At 40.0% G+C, this 21,291-nt stretch overlaps 1 protein-coding gene across 7 annotated transcripts in view; it reads right to left on the bottom strand.

Moving 5' to 3' along the window:
• Window positions 1–2,596: 2,596 nt before the first annotated feature.
• Cblb (Casitas B-lineage lymphoma b) overlaps window positions 2,597–21,291 on the bottom strand; it is a 176,818-nt gene continuing 158,123 nt past the window's right edge. For all 7 annotated transcript variants that reach the window (XM_006521949.1, XM_006521948.1, XM_006521951.1 and 4 more), the window contains 2 exons: window positions 16,366–16,485; window positions 2,597–6,211 (listed from right to left, as the gene is read on the bottom strand). In XM_006521949.1, coding sequence (XP_006522012.1) covers window positions 5,952–6,211; window positions 16,366–16,485 — 380 coding nt within the window. In that variant the 3' untranslated portion in view covers window positions 2,597–5,951. The remainder of the gene's footprint in view (window positions 6,212–16,365; window positions 16,486–21,291) is intronic.

Here is a 21,291-nt window from a genome sequence, read left to right as displayed (position 1 = left end):
AAAGGGAAGGAATGATGAATACTGGGTCTGAGTCACAGGTTTGAGTTTTAGAAGATTGGAAACAAAATATAAACTTCCCAAGCCTCAACTGCTATATAAATGTTTCATTGTGTTAGGGGAGATTAAAATGCCCAATAGAAATACATTAGTCTTGCTGTCAACCATTTTTTTCCTCCCTCATTTTGTAGGAAATTCCAGATAAGTAGACATTCCACATTGCACCTGATTAAACATTTACATGAATAAGTGCATTGGTACTGCTAAGGTTTGATTCATGTCTGAATAGCCCTAGGCCTAGGCACTTGTGGTTAAGTTACATTTTCTTCAAAAATACCTTGCATCGTCCATTGAAATGGTTCTTTAGGGTGACAGGTTCTGTTTGAGAGTAATTGCAGGGTGATCATTGATGTTTTGGATAAGTTGCTGCCAGCTGTTTTATTTCGTGGTCTCGATATTTATTTCATAAATAAACTAATCACGAAAGCATGGAGAGTTCACTCCATGAGAAGAAATGACTGCAACAAAGAGAGAAATGGGATGTGGTGGACCCTGCCCTGCTGCCTGACAAGAAAAGGGATGAGGGACTTGCCTTTTTCCCTAAGAGAGTAGTAGGGATCAACTAGGATTTGCTCTCAAGGGCTGGAGACAACTGGCACTGTCAGACAAAAATATATCCAGAGAAATCAAATGAACCTGCCCAGATCATAGCATCTTTTGGGCAAGCCTCTTTTTTGGGTAACTCTTCTAAGAAATGACTATCTCCAATACCCATGTGAGACAAGGTGCCCAGTATTTATGGTACACGTTGCATTTGATAAGAGCACCAGCCTGGTGGATAATGTTCATCTGTTCTCCAGTCACTGATTTTGATCCTACGGTTCATCATTTAGTCATATACATTTTAATTCAATGTAGGCTTACCACTCTTCTGCAACCCTGCCCACTATTCCACCTCGGGACATGAAAGTGAAGATCTACCTCTTTCTCTCACTCCCTCTTGTTAGTTTTGTGCTTCTGTTTCTTTGGGTTTGAGAAAAAGGCAAGAAGAGTTTCACAAAGGGAGGGATATTCCGTCCCCTTCATATTGCTACTGGAGTGTGACTTTGATATTTCAAAATTTCTTTGTAGTAAGTCTTCAAATGTGGACACTAAGCTCACATGTATGTTTGTCAGGAAGCTGTTCAGTTTGGTTCACTGACACACATCATAAAAGATGGTGCAAAGCTCAATGCCTTTACAAGGGTCCATGGGCTCCAAGGGGCTCTGATCAAGACTTGTCCTTCAATAGTGGTAATACTTGGCAAATACTTGCTGGCTCCCTTCTAGTTTTGTTTTGCTTTGATCAAACACAGAAGGAACCCCAGTATGTCAGAATGTGATTTTTTAAAAAATACCTTTTAAATAATTTTTTTGTTTTTTTGGCTCTTTGTCTAGTGAAAGAAAATTTAGGCAGCTGGCATAATCATGCTAATAGTCTTGTTCATGCTGTAGTCCTTAGTGAAGAAATAAGAATAAAAGGAAGAAATGTCTTTTTACCCATATGGCAATAAGTGCATTTCAGGACTCTTGCTCACTTACTGGAAACCCTTTACTCAGTTGGATGGTATTTGCTATAAAGCAACTATACTTCTTTAACCTCATGATTGATCATAATATTGGTTTTGTATGATACATAAAAGGGGCATGTTCAAGTCAGCCCATAGACAAAGGCAGGACATACTTCACAGGGTCAATACTTAGGCTGTACTTGGAAGAATTAGCAGAGCTAGCACAACGGAAGGAGACAAATATTAGAAAGGAATGGTAAGCACAGACAAAGACATTTATGGGCAACTGCAAGCTAAGCAGAAACAGAGGGGCTACCTCTGTATCCAGGCGAGAATAAAGAGGCATACAGACAACGAATAGCCAACAACAGACGTCATAAGGGCGTGTACAATGGAATTATAAAGTGGTAACATACAGCATTTATTTGTGTGGAATTACTGATGTGACTCTCATCAGAGTGTGTGTGAATTCAGGGGATATGAGTATCATGGTGTACGGGACTTTGCATGTTCAATTTATTATTTAGAACAACTTTCTCTGATTCGTGATATAGACCGAGTTCCCTGAATAGGGTATCTCATAATGGCAGCTGCCCCTGATGATGTGTTGGCCCTTGCATTTACTCATTAAGAATTTTTACCTACTCTTATCAAACCTCTATTCTCTATACGGTTGCTCTTCCCACTTTAAATCCCTGGCCACATCCAATGATTACAAATGCAAAGATTTAAAGAACAGATGTTAATATTAGTCAGGAGATGCCCATTCATTATCTAGTGTAATCTTCTCCAAAGCAGCCTTTTCACAAATTAGGGTCCTCATTACGTGTAACCTTAAATACTGACTTTCAGGTCTCTGACATGACTGACTTTAGATCGTCTCAAGTTACGTGGGTTTGGCACCTGGTGACTAAGCCCTTTTGTAAGGTGGATATGTCTGCCCAGGTAGCTTTCTAGTGCCATTTCCATAATCCTATGGAAAAATAACATCAGAAATATGCTTTCAAAGACGTACTTGTGCTCACTTGAAAAATAACATACAAAAGGCATTTGTTAACATTCATTTTATAAAATACCTTAAAAGAACAGATAAAGTACTTGAGGTTTGTTACATATCCAGAAATGAAAAAAGAATAAAATATAAATTAATTGAACACATAGCTATTTTGCCACATTAGACAAGTCGTAAAAACTGCATTTCAAAACAATAAAAATAGGAACTGAGAAGAAAACTTTCTATTGCTGTCTTTTTCCAGAAAGTCTCCTTCGAAGCTCAACATTTCAGGCTTACAGAAAGTACCTGCATCAATATTTAAAATATACCACATTTTGATTCCAAATCAGTCCATTTGAGACATTTTAAAACCAGATGAGACAATTCAGTGCAAACTAAGGCTTCAAGTTGAAAATCCGAGAGGCAAAGTCACGTTCAAACTGCAGGAAATGCTTCTGGAACTGAACAATTAGGAAGTTCACATTATGAAGAGCTCTGCATGTGTCCTGGGTGTGTGAAATACTGAGTTAGCAAACAGACTTCTGAAGGTTGTAGCCAGGGCTCTGTTGTACTGTAGGGAGGGAGAACGTGGAAAAGGGCTATCTACTGGAATTGTGGGACCATGATAAGTTAAGCATCAAAATGCCAGTATTTGTGTCCAGAAAATTTGGCTGTGATATATATCAGATACCAAGAAGTCAGGTGCAGGGTGGGGGGTGGGGAGGATAAAAGGAAAAGGAAAAAAATAACTCCCCATTTCTAGAAAAACAATGACTGGAATATCATTGGAGATGGATCCCAGGTAGGGGTTACAATTAGCCATGGTTTGTTTTAATTGTGCAGACTATATAAGATATTGGATTGAGGGTAATTCTATTATCAGATCTTGAGCATGGGGGGGCACCTCAATTTCTGGATCAGAGGGAACAAAGTGTGGAACATTGTGTTAGTTAGCAACTATTAACTAGTAGTCCCTTTCAAAATGAAAAATAATTTCAACATTTTTTTTTCAAATAAATTTTGTGAGTTTTCCCATTTTCTCTTTGCTTTGTCTTACATATGACTCCTAAGATTCACTTTCCTTGATGAGAAAACCAACAGTGGCTACTGAGTGGCTGCAGTAGGGATCTTGGTACAATCCAGAAAATTATTTACACTTCCCTACCCTGCCGAAACTTCAGGTTCCAAAAAACTGTGTCAGCACATCCTTAGCTTTTAAATTCTGGAGGAAAATCTCTTGTACTTTCTGAGAGTGGAGGTGAATATGCTGTGGGTCCCAGGGTTCCTCTTGTAAACCTACCCCCTCCTCCTTTAAGGATGTTTTAACAGTGTAAGGACAACAAAGGGGCAACTCTAGGTATTAGGCTATGCTGATTGCTGGCAAGCTACATGAAGCCCAACAGACACAGCACTGTATCAGTATGACATCAGAACTTATAAAACAAGTACAGAAAGTAAGAGCAGATAAGAAAACAACAAATAGCCAATTGTAGAAAGTATAAAAAAAAACTTGTATTCATACCTCCTCCCAGGTATAGGATATGAAAACATTAAAAAAAAAAATACACCTCTGGTAGCAGAAGCAACATAAGACCATCCAAACAAACCTAAAATATGCAGACTAAGAGTCCTCAAATCCTGTCTCATTCCATAAAAGCCAAACTGTAAAAGAATGTGCTGGGTTCCCTTCCTGGACAAACACAGCTTTGTCCATGAGTCTTGTACAATGGCAGCTCCATCGGATCTGTCTGATGTACTTACTATCTTGTCATTTGTCAGGATAAGTGATTATCCGAGGCATCTCTGTATGTGAGACTAGGTGTGGAGTAACGAGTGGTAAGAAACATCCACACAAGCCTAAAATCAATGTTTAGAAACTATCAAAATGTGGTTCAAGCATTCTTGCACAGAGATAGTTTTTATTCTTTTCCCCCCACTATTAGGGATACAAAACAAAACAAAAACAAAAAACCAAAGAAACAAAAACCCCAACCCAACCTAACCCAACCCAACCCAAAAACCTGAAATTGCCACAGAGGTCTAAAGTCCTTACACCAATCTTGGAAGCTTCATCCATCAGACTGGAGACATTTACCACCAAACGCATCTACACAAATAATATGATGGAGTCCATGTGTGAGAGTTTGTGCTTTCAAAGCCCACAAGAGTGCAACGCACATTACAGATGGTCAAAAGATATCCATAGATTAGAAGTAACCACAGTTTCATCTGCCTGGATGGGGGCAACACAGAGCAGTCAACAACAAAACCCACAGAGTAAACAGGACTCCTACCATGAGTGGAGAAAGGGTACTAAGAGTTTTGCAACTTACAAGGCCTGCAGTTGCAGTGATACATAACAGTCGTCAGTGCCTTAGGGGGCTCCCACACTGTGAGGAGCCAGGGTGACATCATAAAATAGAAAATGGGCTCTATTCCACTTGGGAAAGGCATGTATGTCCATGACCTTATCTAAAGGCATATTAACATATTTCCAGGCGGTGGTCCCCTTTTCCATCTCTCCTGAAAGTGATGCAGGCATTAATATCAGGGCATCTCATTATGGTACTGGAGTACAAGCAGTCTCCTGCAAGCCTGTTTTCCCTGCATCTGCAGCAGTCACTTTTACAGCATTATGACACTCCTGGGTGGATGAGAGGGAGAGTTCGGGAACCTAAAGGTCACAGAACTTAAACTAACAAGAGAAGCTCTTTTATAGTATATAAAAACCCCTTACAAAAGGCAGTTTATTGACAAATAAATGCTTTTTACATTCAGGTTTTCCCCCACCTCTCAACAGTGATGGTTCCCAAAGAAAAGACTCAGTAGTGAAGACAAGACCACACACATTTTCCTTTTTCTTTCTGCATTAGTTTGAAACACTGAAAAATCAGGACCTTCAGACTAGCGTGCCGTGTGAATGGGAGAAATGGAATTGGACCTGGCTGGGGACATGAGGTGGGGCCCGGATAGAGAGCAAAACAAAGAGATGGTTTAGCCTCTGATGTGGGCACCAGGGCAGGCATGGAGAAACTTACAGCAGACCTGAGCAACTCTGCAAAGGGCCTGTCAGGAACACAGTACAGGGATCAAAAACAGAGACAAACTGCAATTCTGCCAACGTGTAAACAAGGAAAAGCATTTCACAGATTCAAAGTTCAAGGGGGAGTAAACGTCTTTAAATTATTTTATCAGTTCAACCCTGATTTCAAAGTATGGCTAGCACAAACACAGAAGCTTCAGTGTGGGCATCCTAAGAGAGCTGTGGAACCAGAGAAGCTGGACTCCAGGCTGCCTTCTGGGGAAGCCACACGGAAAGACACCGTGGCTCCTGCATTCCCTCTCAGTCCTTCTGTCTCATACTCCTGGAATATTTGTTAACTGCCCTTTGGTGTCTGCAGTTCTGGCTGCTATAGATTCAGACGTGGGGAGACAGGAGGGGGGAAGGCAAATTCTCGAAGTATGCTCCTGGCCACTTCCACGTTATTCTGGGCAATCTCTAAGGCTCTCTTCACCTCTTCAAAGGCATACCCCTCTCCCATGAGTTTTGCAATTTTTGCATCGACATTTTCCAACGCCGCTTCGGGCCCATGGGGCTTTCTGTGATGAATTTCTGGTGCAGTCCTTCGGGGTCGTGGTTTGGGGGGTCTAGCTGGTGCTTGCGAACCATCTGTGGAGATTGTCAAAGACAGATACCAGTGAAACAGTGAGATAAAAATGAACACTATAGAAGACAATATTGTTACGTCATTATTTTATGTTAAATACTATTGTTCATTTTCTCTCCAACTCTTTTTATTTGTTAGTTACTTATTGCAGAATGGAAAATGTTATTTCATTTTAAAAATTAGGATCTAGGGGGAGAATGTAGTAGTTTGACTGAAAACTAATACTTAATTTCTGATTCCATATTTTACTTTTTAGGCCAGAAAAGAGTTGCTTTAAAACAAACAAACAAACAAACCAAAAAACAAAAAAAACTAGTGCAATAACAGTTGAAGTTCAGAATAAAAGTGACAAGATTGGATTAGTCACATATTATATCTTTCTCAACTGTGGCACTGACTGTAGCTCCTGGAAGAAGGAGGAAGAAGAAGAGGAGGAGGAAGAGAAGGAGGAGAAGGAGAAAGAAGAAGGAGGAAGAAGGATGGAGTTGAGAGGTTCCTACCAGAGGGATAAGCATCCCAATGACAAAATTTTAAAAGTGCAGAATAGTCCCCAAATGACCTCTGTCCTGCTCATGCTCTGGTGGAGGAGCTACTCCACGAAATTCAGTGTAGGGTTTCCTCCTCCCTGGTTTTCCAAGTTAATCTGCTGCACTTCATTTATACCAAGGAAAAGGGAAACAAAACCCGCAGATGGTCTGACTCTGTCAGTCAACAGGTTGAGCAAATTCAATGTGGTTTTGCTCAAGCAAACACTTTAGATTCTGATGTAGGCATTTTTGTCCAAGAAAATGCAAACAGAGGGAAAAAAAAGCATCAGCAGGAGACTGGCTTATGGTGCAGGACCCTGAAGGTAATTCATTCTTTTATATGTGGGCAGCAGTACGTGTAGATGTGTCTATATTTGTGTGTGAGAGCGAGAGTGGGTCCACACTTGCCATGACCCACATGTGATGGTCATAAGACAACTGTGGATCAGTCCTTGCTTTCCACCTTGTTCAGGCAGCGTCTCTTGTTCCGCTGCATACGTCAGGCTGGATGGCCTACAAGACTCTGGAGATTCTCTGTTTCTTACTCCCAGTTCACTGTAGGTGGCTGAGACTATAGATGCCTTCTAATATACCTGGCTTCAAACGCATTCTGGGAATCCAAACTCAGTCCCTTCAAGCTGCACAAAAAGCACAACATCTACTGAATTAACTTAATTAATTAAGTAGAATTAACACCCACAGGGCCTGTGTTGATTCCACCCCCACCTCAAGCCACAGCAAGGACCACTGTTTCAATTTCAGGAGTATTTATGCAGTGAGCTCCTCACACTGTCTGCTGCCCATCCCACCTTACCTGGCAAAGGGCTAGTGAGTCTCCGTTCCTGTGGGATGCACAGAGAACCGGTATACCTGATTTTGACAATACATATACAGTGCCCAAACTCACTAATCCCAAATGCATAAGAATCTAAGAAAGGAGAGTTGGTGACCAGCTAGATGCAAAACCAGCGCTGTATATATCAAACAAATGCCTAAGGTTCAGGGAACATTTATTGAGGAAGATGAGCATAGAAAGATTGTAAGAGGGAGAGGACCAGGACACCTGCTGTGAGACAGTGTCTTTTATATATAAAAGGAAAGCTGTACCCATAAAATCTCCAATACTTATGACCTGTATAAATACAACACGAGCTGAAAGGCACTGGGGATGGGGTAATCTCAAAGGCCCCACCTCTAATAAGACTACCACATAAAAGCAGGAATAACTAATTAGCCAGAGGTGCAAGTTTCAAAACAGGAGCACAAAAATTTGAGAAACAAAAAAAGGTAGCATGTTGCCTCTAGGAAAAGCTAGAAAGAGACACAGATAAAATGCTTGACAAAACAAAATAATTTAAAAAGAATGAGTAGGAAAAAAATTAGAGCTCAAAATAAATAAATAAAGCAAGCAAGCAAGCCAGCAAGCAAGCAAGCAAGCACCAGGTGAGTGAAATGAGGAAGTCAGTGTGGGCAACAAGGATAAGAAACGTAAAGTGAGACTCCAAAGGAGAACGAACCAAGCACAGTTTAGACATGAGGAGTTCAGAATGGAAAGGTCTGCAGCTCACCGCATCGAGGGGCAGAGGCATGGGCTCACAGATGTGTCTTGGGAAGCATCCTGTTTGTGCCCCCAACACAAACATAAAGCACTCAAGATCTCTGGCATGCTAGTAAATGAGAAACAAACACGGAAACAAAACCAAAACGGAAAAGCCCAAACTGACGTTTTGGAATAACCGAAGGCAACGAGAAAAATTTCATCAGGGGCAAAAAAGCTCATTGATAACCTAGGAATAACAGCAGAGGATTTCATGACCTTAGAACAGTTACAAACATTTGGGTAGAGGACAAATGCAGCATCCCAATCAACATGACCAGAAAAGATCATCACGGAACTTATTACAATTAAACTGTCCAAACTATAGAACACAAAGAAACAACTTTAAATCTTCCACTGGAAAGATCAAAGTCACACAAAGGAACCGTATCAGAGTGACACTGAATGCTTGAGCAGACATTTTATAGGCCAGGAAAGCATTAAGGGATACATTCAGATTCTTGAAAGAAAGCAATGCTTTCCATGATGACAATATCCATCCAGGGAACCAAGGCCTTCCAAGACAGCTGCCAGTGAGAAATTGTCGGATTACCATAGACGGCTTCCAAATAGGTATAAGAATTCCTACGTTCTGAAGTGAAAGAAATGTAATCACCATCATGAAAGCATGTAAAATAGGAAACCTCACTGAAGAGATACACTACAGAACAATGGAGCAAGCACAGTGAACGAGCAAAAAAGGATAAAGTCTAAGACACACACACACACACACACACACACACACACACACACACACGAGAGTAAAACAATTTCCAATAACAGGTCTCCTAAGACTGCAGGGAGCAAGAGAAGCCCTCTGTAAATGTGTATTGTTTGATTTGGGCAAAGCGAGGACAAGGACTCAGTCCTACAGGAGTAGCCCTAGAGATGCTCAGGGATGGAAAAGCTTTCCTTGGGTCTGAATGTGAATGTTGACAGAATGCGCATCAAATGTTCACCATAGCGGTCTCTCTCCAGATGTAAACAGTTTGAGAACTGTTCCCCTACAGGAACTGCTCCTATGAACACTAGCTACATCAACTCCTTGTTCAGTTTTACAGTTTTATATAATAACCCTGCTTCCTTGTCTGTCTGTCTTTAAAAACCCTCCTTCCAATCTCTATAAATACATGGAGAGTCTCAGGCCACCTGATCCTAGCTTTTGTGTGTATGTCTGTGTGTCATTCCTTCTCTCACTCTCCAGTTAAATCAGTCCCCAGAGTCAAGCAAACACAAACTCACTTCATTATTAAGTACACAGACAGGCCGAGAGTAAAGGATGGTTTATGATGGATGTTTTAAACAGAAGCTTAAGACAGACAGGACCAGCTACATTTACATCTAAAAATAAACCCAAGGAGACAAAGAAAGTCACGTTATTAAATAAAGAAGCCAATTAACAAGGCAGTATGACTGAATCTATATGAACTTATCATCAGAATACTGTTTGTTTTTATATAACAAAGTCATTGGATATGGAAGGCCAGACAGCCTTCAATATAGTGATGGCGACAAGATGTCAATATCCTGCATCTGTCAAGATCATCCAGATAAAGATATGAGCAAACACCAGAGCTAAACTCTGAAAGGGATAAATGAGTTTAAATAACACCTACAGAATATTCTTTATCCAACAGCTGCAGGACAGACATTTCATCGGAACATGAAACTTTCTCTAGAATAGTCCATGTTAAGTCAACAAATTGAAAATAACTGAAGTGGTACCCTCTATTCTTTCTGATCAAAATGGAATAACATATGACTCAACAAAAAGATTCTGAAAATTGTAAAAATTCATAGAAACCGAAGATTCTTTTTAACAACTAAGTGGGTCATGAAGAAAGCTGGGAGCATTCAAAAATTTCGCAACACTAATGAAAATGGAAACACAATAGAGAAAACGTGTGATATGTAACAAGGGGCATCCAAAGGTATAAACACAGGCTGTGAGTATCTTCACGGGGCATGAGTGGGCGGGAAGTGGGTGCAGAAACAGGGACATCAAGCAAAGAAACCAAAACCAAAACCAACCAACCAAAAACCCACAAGACAATAGCAGCAGCAGCAGCAACAACAAGAAGAAACAAAGAATAAAACCCCAAAACTCAAACCGACTCCCAAAACCCTTAAGTAAATACATATCCCGGTGATGTCCAGTACTTAGAAAACCAGGAACCAACTTAAGCCTAATGTAGTCTATGGAAGGAAACAACAAGGATTTAAGCAGAAATAAGTGCTGGAAAGGATTAGTCGAACCATTAACTGTTCTTCAGGAACTTAACCAGGATAAGCTTCCAGACAGGTTAATTGGGAAAGCAAGTAGGTATGGTCAGAAAGGGAAAAGGAAGCCTTGCGGTCTCAGCCAGAGAAAGGTAAACATAGAGACCCCTATGAACTTATGCCAACACACAGGAAAATCCAGAGGACACAGAATCTGGGAAGAACAATGGTGGTAATGGGATTGAATCACCAATGAAGTCCCTCACCGGGAGCCCACAGCCAGGAGGCTCACCAGTGATGTTTAACTGCCTAGTTTCGTTTCATTGGATTTTTTGCAATTTATCAACAGTGAAAACTTTCCAAGAACCTAGCTAGCACTATCCAACTTCCAAAACCAGACAAGTATGGAGCAGCAACAGCAGCAGCAGCAGCAGCAAACAACAACAACAACAACTTATAGACCATTAATATTTCTGATGAACACGGATACAAATATTCTCAACAAAGTTTCATGGAATCAAACTCACTAGTAAGTCACTGGTTTCATCCCAAGGACTCAAGTTTATTCACTATTATTCAAGTTGGTTGCATTCTCAGAGTTAAAAGATAGTTCAACATATGGAAATCAATACACATATGTGTATACTGACAATAAAATATGGAAACGATATGACCATATGATCTCAGCAGATATACAAGAAGCACTTGATACCACTTAACACTTCTCTATGATTAAGCCCCTCAACACAGCATGAATTAAGTACAACCCCTAGATGGCATTAATGTGAATGGAGAGAAGCTGCAAGGATTTTCTCTGAGTTCAGTTGCCCATTGCCACCAGGTTACTCAGTGCAGAACCAACCATACATTTCAAACCGAACATCTTAACAAGAAACAACCCAAAAGCCATACAAATAAAGAAGGGAGTTCAATGGACACTTCGTGTGACTGATTTTGTGCGTACATGATTTTTGTACACAAAACCTGAGGATTCCACCAAAACAGCATTAGTAAGTATTAATTCAATGGTGTGGCAGAACGCAGAGCTCACATACAAGAATTAGTAGTAACTCAATGATATAAAACTCACAAAAGCTACAGATAAAACATTCAGGGATGAACCTAACCCTAGAAGTAAAAGCTCTACAGTTAAAGTTACAAATCAATAATCAAAGAAACTGACATGAAAAACAAAAATGAAAACTCTCCATATCCATGGACCAACAGACTACTGATAAAATGTCTGTAATTTATAAATTATTCTATAGATTCAAATCCATCTGTGGATTCCCCCAATATCCACCCGAAAGCTCGGGGATCTCAAAGAGCCAAGGCCACACTGAACGCACAGCAGAGAGCTGGAGGCTTCCCATACCACACTGCAAGATGCATCACAGAGCCACGGCACCAGGACGGACTCGGAGGCTGGTGGAACCGAGATTCAGAACCTACGCATCTGCCGCCAGCCAGTTCTTACAGTCACTAAAAGTCACACAACGGGGAAAGGGATGTCTCGGCCATGGTGCTGGGGAAATCAAGTATCTCATGGAGAGGATTGAAATCCAACCCCTACATCTTACCACGGAACGAAACCAACTGGGAATCCATGGGACACCCCCGTGGCACAGCTCTAAGTGATTTCCTTTCTTACCGCTGCCGTCTACACTACATTGTGTTTCTGAATGCGTATGTCACGCTCGTGCGATCCACAGCACCACAGCTAAACAGACGACGCGAGCTGCTCCTGAACCAAGACTGAGATGCTGAGGATCGTCTGATATGAGAGAGTAGCAGACCCAGGGAGGGGCGCTGCCGAGGTCCTGGGGCGTTCACTGCTTCCGGTGCCTTCCACTACTCTATGGTCACTGCTCGTCCTTCATGGCCCTTCCTCTGTTTTACTAGGAAGGTGATCCACGAATGCTTTAGCAACCATTGTTACACAAAGCTGTTATTTTTTATTATGTCCTAACTTGGTTTTTTGGTTTGGCTACTGTGGGAATCACAACACAAACTTCATTAACAATAAAAGAATAAATGTTTGAACACCTTACTAAAAATTGTTGAAATCAACTTATATTTTATTGGGCTGACACTTGGTGTGGGATCCTTGGCAGATTAGTAAAACATGCTGTTTTTCTTTAATCTATAAATTAAACTTATTGCAGCTGTACACATTTATTTATATTTTATATTATAGTTATGTTTAAAGTATATAACAGTATATACATTATGTAAAATATCAACTATGTATCTACATAGAAAAAATTGTGTGTAATATACTTTGTATACTAAATGATATATGTGATTCTCATTTCTAGCCTCCTAAAATAGTTATCTATCCTATAGTAAATGTTAAATAAATTAAATATTATATAACATGTACATATAGTTACATATAGACTTACAGTGATATAGGAAATGCATACAATTCTTGGAATAAGCATGAACACCCTTTGACCAATAATTTTCTTACGTTTCTTATGTTTTGTAATAGTTGATAATTAGAAGAAATAATATGAAATAAACTGAATAAAGAATGAACAAAATCTTAAAATATATTACAATCTTGTTTTCAAATATATGCACTGTTAATTAATTTTGGAGCCTATTTACATTGTGTTGCTGAATTAGTCTGGACACTGTGAGTTCACATAAAGTTTTCAGTGAAACACGAACACATGAAAAATCTTCACATAACTGTGCTTAGAATACACAGAATGCAGAACTCAAGACTGTTTCAGATCTTTGTGAAAAAAGACTCCAGCCCCGAGGTTTTAAACTGGAGCTGTGTGTGAAGGTTTTCAAGTGGCATCAACTACCGGCTGAACTGGTAGAGATCAACGACACTGACATTCCCATCCTGGAATCCGAACCGAGTGTTAATGGCAAACTACCCATCACTGACTACCAATAACTTAAACAGTTCTCTACACCTTGTGTGAATTACAGCTCTGATTTCCAGCTGAAATTTCCAAACCCATTACCCATATAACAATCTGTTCAACAGCCCTTCAATTTTCCATTAAGCCAATAATAAACAAAGGACACAGCACTGCAGCTCATTCCCCTTATAACAACACCTCCTTAATTTGTCAGTATATTCAGAAATAAAATCCTTTCATGTGAGTCACAGACATCTTAGCATTGTTTCAAGTCCTTGAAGTACCTTTTAACTACTAATGATATGAATAATCTCCTTCAAGGGTAATGCTGCATGTAAGAACAGGCATTATGGAATGCTCAAGGAATTCAAACTGCAGCACAATATACATTAGGTGGAAAGTGGCATCAAAATTTTATAAAACTTACACATAGCTATTAGTGACACAAGCTATGTGTGAGTAATGTGCTTGTATAAAGAGTAAGTCGATTACTGGCAGGAAAGTTGCCCCAACCCAGAAGTATGTGATTTTTAAAATAAGCCAGTGAAATTTTTATTTTTATTTTTATAAATGTGTTTTATCACACAATCATTTGGTAAAAATATCGATGGCAACATTCACTTTTTTAAATCTATGAAATACTTCCTTTGAGAGGAATGAATGCACTTGAAGTGCATCGCAGCTATACAGATGCACTTGCGCACATGATGTTTTGACAGATGAACAAGGAACATAATTTTATATTGATAACACTGTTTCTGAATCTTTAGAACTGTTCTTTTCATAGTTCATGGAAGAGTAAGCTACTATCACTTATTTATGTAGCTCTGAAAGATGATAGACATTCTTGGTTTTAGAGTTCACAATCACACCAGAATCCTTGTTAGGCCATTTAGTAGGGCCTTTGACAAGAAGAGACTGTGAAGGCACATAGTATCTAGGTCAGGTTTTAAAATGAGAACTCCTAATTCAGAGGCTAGTACAGATGTGTATCTGTAAAACAAAACAAAACAAAAAACAAACAAAAAAAACAAAAAAACAACCCCCCCAAAAAAACAAACTAAACCAAAAAACAAAGAAACAAAAAACACCCCCCCCAAAAAAACCCAACCCAACCCAACCAACCAACCAAAACCTAGCATGTTTCTTGCTAACAAACACAGGTCAGAACCAGAGGCATTGGTCCATGCTTTGCTAGTGTGTAACACAGGGCACCAGTCCCATGCTTTGCTAGTGTTAGAAAAGGTTTAGGAAGTAGGATGAAATACTTGATGCTATAGCTGGCTCTGATTATTAGAATTATTTTCTAATTTCTTACGTAAATCCTAGTTTAGTCCCGTTATATGGGTGTTTCTCTGTTTGCAAGTCAAAGCACTCTTGAAGTTTCTATTGTAATGTCAACCCCAATCTATAACACTCGAAATCCTGCACATGAATGATGCTATTGACCCCACAATACTCGCATGTTGTGCAGCCCACAGAGAAGAACCTGTGAAAACAGTGATTAGTGATGACTCGACTCATGATGTGAATGAATACCATTATTTTAAGAGTTAGAGGTGCTGAATATATTATTTCAAGTCAGACGTGGTGTTTTGGCCAAAGGTGTACTTCAACAATATTTCAGTAATGGCTTTGCTTTCTTATGTCACATGGGGCTGGCAGATATTTTCCCTCCTTGATTTCCATGCTTTGTCAGTCTCCTTGGAACTACAGTCTATACACAGACGGATCTGAAAGCCCTGAGTGGCTCCATGTGATCAGGCAGACAACATGGACCAAAATCTGAAAGGGTTAAACTATTCTGTGCTTTCCCAGGTCATATACAAGTGTTAACACTTTTGTGGTTTTATGGAGAATTCTGCATCTCCTACACAGCACTATGGAAAAGTACAGTGCTGATAATACTCAAAGCAGCTCAATGATTCAGAGAGTCCCATTATGCAACTATTACATCTAGCACCTCTTCTTTCGGTCCCCATCAATTTATGCGTTGGGCATCCAGAAGGAGAACTGAGATACAGGAATACTTTTGTGTCTCACTTGAGTAGTTTGTTTGGAGATGGGGTTTCCCTACATAGGCCACACTGGTCTTGGCTTTCCTATGCCACTGTGTAGCTCAGTCTGTTGCTAAACGTGGTGTAAGGTTCCTGCTCAGCTTCCAAGTGCTGGCATTGCTGTGGCTTGTTGCTTGGTTAGTTGGATAAAGGCCTGAAGAACAAACACAAGAGCAAGGCATAGGGCCACACTATCTTCAGGCCTTTATAGTAGCTGAGTAAGTTGTGAGAGTGGAACTCTCAGGAAAGGGATTAATATGCAGATAAAAAAGGCCCACACTTCACTACAAAAACAAAAAACAAAAAACAAAAAAACCCTAACAGCAACTAACTAACCAGCCAGCCAGCCAACCAGCAAACCAGCCAACCAACTAATCAATCAACGAACCACAACATTAGGAGCAACAAAAGCAACAATAAAAAACCCATAGTAAACAATTAACAGTAACATGGTTTGTTACTGATATGAATTTTAGAGAGTTGTCAGTCTTAATGAGAAATTAAACAAACAACAACAAAAAACAAAAACAATAAAACAAAACAAAAACAACAACAACAACAAAAAACCAGTAAGGGCAGATGCTCAAGGATATTATCTGGATAAGAAAAGGAAATCAAAAGAAAGAATGCATCCCAAAATAAAGACTGTGAGTTTACTGACTGTTCACTCAGAATAGTAAGCCTCACTTCTTCTTTCCCCCAGGTATTTTTCTGAGTGTTGTTTTCATAATGTACGCTTTACATGCCAAATACTAAGGACATGGACAGTAAGTGAATGCTTAGGTATAGTGCAATAAACAAAAGGCAGAGGCTACAGAGAAAAGGCGCTGTAAAAACACAGGACAATATTGTTACTGTTCTCAGCCAACTCACCGGAAGATGAAGGGAGCTGGTCATAGTCCTGCGAGGCTCTGTTGGCTTTGCCGCTGTCTCCTGCTGCTCTCCTGGCAGGAGGCAATGGAACTTGGCCACTTGTTGGGTCAAAAAAGGGATCTTGAAAAATAAAGACATTTTTTAAAAAAATTAAGACAATGATCCCAGCTGGTTGGCTGAAGAAAGAATTCTGGGACCTTTCTCAGGACTGTAGATTTTGATGAGGAACTGGTCAACTAATTTCATGAGCAGTAATACCCAAATGGACTGTGCAGCTTTCAAACTCATTCACTTGTTCAGGCGAGAGCTACTCCATTTACTTCCAAAACTAAGACCATGGTTGTTTCTTCATCTTTGCAGATCACTTACTGAACCTCCTCCTAACTCAAATTTCTATCCCTACCCATGCATTTCAATGAATGAAAGAAAGCTGATGAGGGGAAAAAACTTGAAGAAAATGCTGCCTACTTTGCCTTAAGAGAGAACTGTTGGGTCACTTGGATTCCTGAAGTGGACATCAAGATGAATCTGTAAACAGACCTGAAGCTTGCGATTTTTAAATGAATTTATGCCTGTACAAAAATCAGTAAATATAAGGTATTTTAAAAACTGTACTATATTAGACATCCCAAAATATGCTAAGACCAAGTTCTCAGGTTGTCTCACTGAATAGTTAATTCAACTGCGAAAAATACAGCATTTCTAAAAATAAAGATTGAATACACATTAAAAATGTACTCTTTCATACTCTGCCATGTAAAACTGTGAAGCGTGAATAGTAGACTGAAAACTTATTTCACTATACGTGATGGAGTTCACCAAATGTAACTAAACAGAGACAGGAGTCTGTGTTGTCAGAAGTCACTAGGACCACAGGGGCCTAACCGCTTTAAAATTAGCAGTATATGGGCTTAAAGCCTTAGTGTGTACTCTTGTCTGAATAGAAGAACATTATCTCTGACTTCTTCGGCTCGCTAATAATTTACAGCCTTCACCTCCACTCTCATGTTTTCTGCATCTATTTTCTTCTGCTGGTACTATCTCTGAAGTTATTCTGAGTTCCTTGGAGGGCAGAATTTTCCTTAATTATACTGTATCTCTTAACTTAAATACAGCAACAGGCAAACTGTTTGGCAATTAACTTGCTCTTAATAAATATTGTAACTACTAAAAATAAATCCATGCAAACACATACTTTCCATAAAGAAAGATGGGCTATAAGTATATATAGTTTAGCTATATCATTATACCCTAGAGAAAACTCAGGCTTACTGGACATTTCTACATTATTTACAGAGAAACTGAAAACGTAGAATATTAAAATCTGGACATGTTTTAGTATTATAAACAAATTAAATAAAATAAACAATTGCAGTTTAAAAATGTTTTCCCATTAAACCATTTTACCTAAGAAGGGACTGGATACAATAAATTATTTAAATCAGCAGCAAACCCACTTAGAATCTGTTCCATCATGACATGCTCTACCTCGCTTTAGACCAAGTTGTTCCTGGTAAGGGACAGGGAGAAGGATGCTCCCTGTTGAGAGCCATGGAATTGGAGCTACTGTTCCAAAGGGGATGGCGTGACATAGAATAATTACTACAGAGTGCTATAATTACTAGCTGTCCTCTGATAAGGGAAATTTGAAAATCAATAAAGCTTTGCTGAATTAAATTCGTTTAAAACTAAGTAAGGCCAATGTCCATATTTATGATTAAAACACACAAATTGAAAATGCTACAGCCCATGTGTAATTATACAGTAATATAATTTTTTTCGAGAATGTAATACACACAATGTGTTCAATTTGCTAAGAAGAAATGTAGTCGTTCTAATTTACAGCCTAGGCAGGTCCTGCCTGACTTCTTACAGCAAATCCCCAGAGGCTGCTGCTGAGCTGGAGAGAGAGTTTCAAGAGCCCAGTTCTTGCCCTTGAACTTCTCACATGTGAACATGGCAGCCTCCACACGGGAAGGACACCGCAGTTGACATCACTTATGTGATTCCTCTGTCAACCTTGCAGATGGCACGAGCTCTCTGATTAGCCCCGTTATTGATGATGTCTCAATAGGGTTGAATAAATGATGCCCACTGCATCCTTTTCCTTTGAGTTTTACTTATACAGATGAATATTCATGTCTCAGAGTCAAGAGTACTGCTTACCTTTAATAACGTCACTAGATCTTAAAATTGAATTGAGATGTTAATATTGGGGATCCTAGGTTACAGGGAAAGAGAGGAAGGTGAGGTAGGGCTGCGAAGCCTGGGGCGCATCCTGGGTCCTTCCCAAAGACTCCATGCAGGGTGGGACTAAGACTCAGTGCTTTCCTAGCTCTTGTTGCTTAAGCACATGCCCTATTTGCCTTAAGCAAAACTGTAGAAATGCCTATTTCAACCTTCCCACACACAGGGAGACTGCCTTTTTCTCTTTTTGTTACAAAGAGAAAAAGGCACCTATGCCAGCAGTTGCCTTGGGTTTGTGGACGGGAAATCATGGAGCTTTTGTTGAGGACTCCGGTTTTGTTAAGTTTTGATTGGCTCGTCCAAAAGGAAGGCTCGAGCACGTTAGTGGGAATTATAATTTTGCCAAAAGAAATCTTGTGTGAAAGCCCAAGGTGGGAAACACAAAGGATGAACAGAGCTGAGTCTCTGCATGGCTGTCCTTCTGCTAGCTGGCTGGACTCATGAGGCTTCTCTGCAGAAAGGCGGCTCTGCAGTCTGAAAGCTGAACTCTGGAGCAGTGGAAAGGCTGGCACCCTGACTCAGCTGTGCAGGGCGTAGACGGCTATCAGAAAGAGATGGGGATTTTATATAATAGTCTGAGAAAATGCAATAGCCTTTTATGAGATATCTATTCTGCCCTTACGTTGGCATACTTTTCAAGGAACTCATCTCAACACTGCAAAATAATTTATGAGTCCACTAATTAATTAAAAACACTGGGCATGAGGGAGACTTCCGTCGTAGCTGCTGCAGTGTGAGTTGGGCAGCTACCTTTGTTCAGTTTTACAATTGTAAAAGCAGTGAGCTGGACTGTGACTTAGTAAGTATATCTTTCATCAAGTTTTACTCTTAAGAGTGAAGAATTACCACTAGCAATGTGCCACTGTATTTCTTTAGAAAAATGGTCACACATTTTGTAAAATGTAACAAAATATTTTCTGGTAGCTTCTAGAAATTTTGACTTTGTTGTAAGGGAGCCCACTGTACAGAGGCTTCACCAGTCGGGTATTAAATCGAGAGTACATTACAAAAGCTAGAGGAGGATGCTAACCAGAAGCTGCCAAAAGCTCAGCACCCAAGAGTTGTGGCTGCATGCTTGTCTTAACTCTTGCTTGCAGCAGATGACCTTAGGACACTTGGCCTTAGGTCTCACCCTGGCAAACCATGAGCACGGGGGGAAGGATGCGTTAATAATGAACCAAACACTAGACAAGACAACTGCTGTTGAAAACCTCAACTGGAAATTATTCTTTCCATATTCAGCCCCTTGAAACGCAAAGTGACATGTGTTGTTAGGTGACCAGAGTTTGTGTTTCATGAACTCTCTCCAATGTCTCTACATTATCAAACCAGGTGAGAAAGAGAAGAGTGTAAAGCAGAGTGGGGGTGGGGCAGTGGGGGCAGAGCGAAGGAGAGAGGATGAAAACAGAGCCATTGGTCGTGGTGGTAGGGATGGGGAGGGGAAATTAACAGCTCCACAGACTTTCAATGAGTTACTGGTGAAGCAATGAACAATCAGAACACTTAAAAGATTTCCCATGATTTATCTTATGTGGAAATGTGCAGAAAACATTAAAAACATTTGTTTCTATTCTTGAGGCAAATCTGGTATAGCCCAGGATGACGTCAAACTCACAGTCCTGTGCCTCAAACTTGCAGCTGCTGGGATTACAGCCATGTCCCTCCACGTCTACCTAGACTGCTTTACCAAAGCTAGTCCAGGAGGGTAGCCTTGCAAGGCACACAGACCACACACCTCTCCCCAGGCAGACTGGGGAGACTGGAGACAGTGATAGCAATAGCCTGCTGTCATGTGTGGCTGTGTTTCCTTTTTCTGATAATTCTGCCCAAGATGTGCAGAGGGTTTCCTTTAGTCTCTTCATTGTTATATCTGCTCCACACTCTACAGATGTGCACTAATAGAAAACTGTATTTGTTTCCCGTTGAAGACAATATATCTCCATGCTTAAAATTGTTAACACAAACATTTAGGAGAGCTACCTTGTTAGGACATAAAACCTTATGCTTTGAATAAAACCAGGGTATTAAAGCACACCTTGAAAAAAAATATTGAAGTCCGTTATTAGAAAAACATTTCACTGGAAATAGGGGATTGAGAACCTAAAGATTGTGCTTCTCCTATTGGCCCATCACACTGTCATATGTCTTTCAGGAACTCTGCTGTCATCTGAAGGCATCGCTTGCTCTCTATAATATGCAGAGCATGCTCCCTCGGTCCTTCCGATCTTTCTTTTGCTTCAGAACTTTATATATGTACACAATGTACAATATACAACTCAACCCCAATTCCAACCTAGCAACCTTCAACTCTGCTCCACTAACACATCTCCAGTCTGACTTTACATCTCTCCTTTTAAACAGTATTAAATAACCCACTAAATTCCATCGGTATTGCCCATATGTACTTGGGTGTGGAGTTGTTTACTGGGTCATGTGCAAGCACTGTGATTCCTTATTGCTCTGCCATCTTTGTGATGTTTGGTCATTAAATCGATCTGGTGTCAAGCAAACCAGGCAATCACAGCTCTCACTATCCAGAAATCTTTCTGCTAATGTGACAGAGACTCAGGAAACAATAACATAAATTTGAGAGCATGATCTCAGATGTACTTTGCTCTAAAAGAAAATGCTGCTTTTGCCTTTTTTTTTTAGATGTATTTATTATGTATACAGTGTTCT

The sequence above is a fragment of the Mus musculus genome, chromosome 16 (assembly GCF_000001635.26).
Source record: "Mus musculus strain C57BL/6J chromosome 16, GRCm38.p6 C57BL/6J".
NCBI lineage: Eukaryota > Metazoa > Chordata > Mammalia > Rodentia > Muridae > Mus > Mus musculus.
This window is presented reverse-complemented; position numbering and strand designations above follow the sequence as displayed.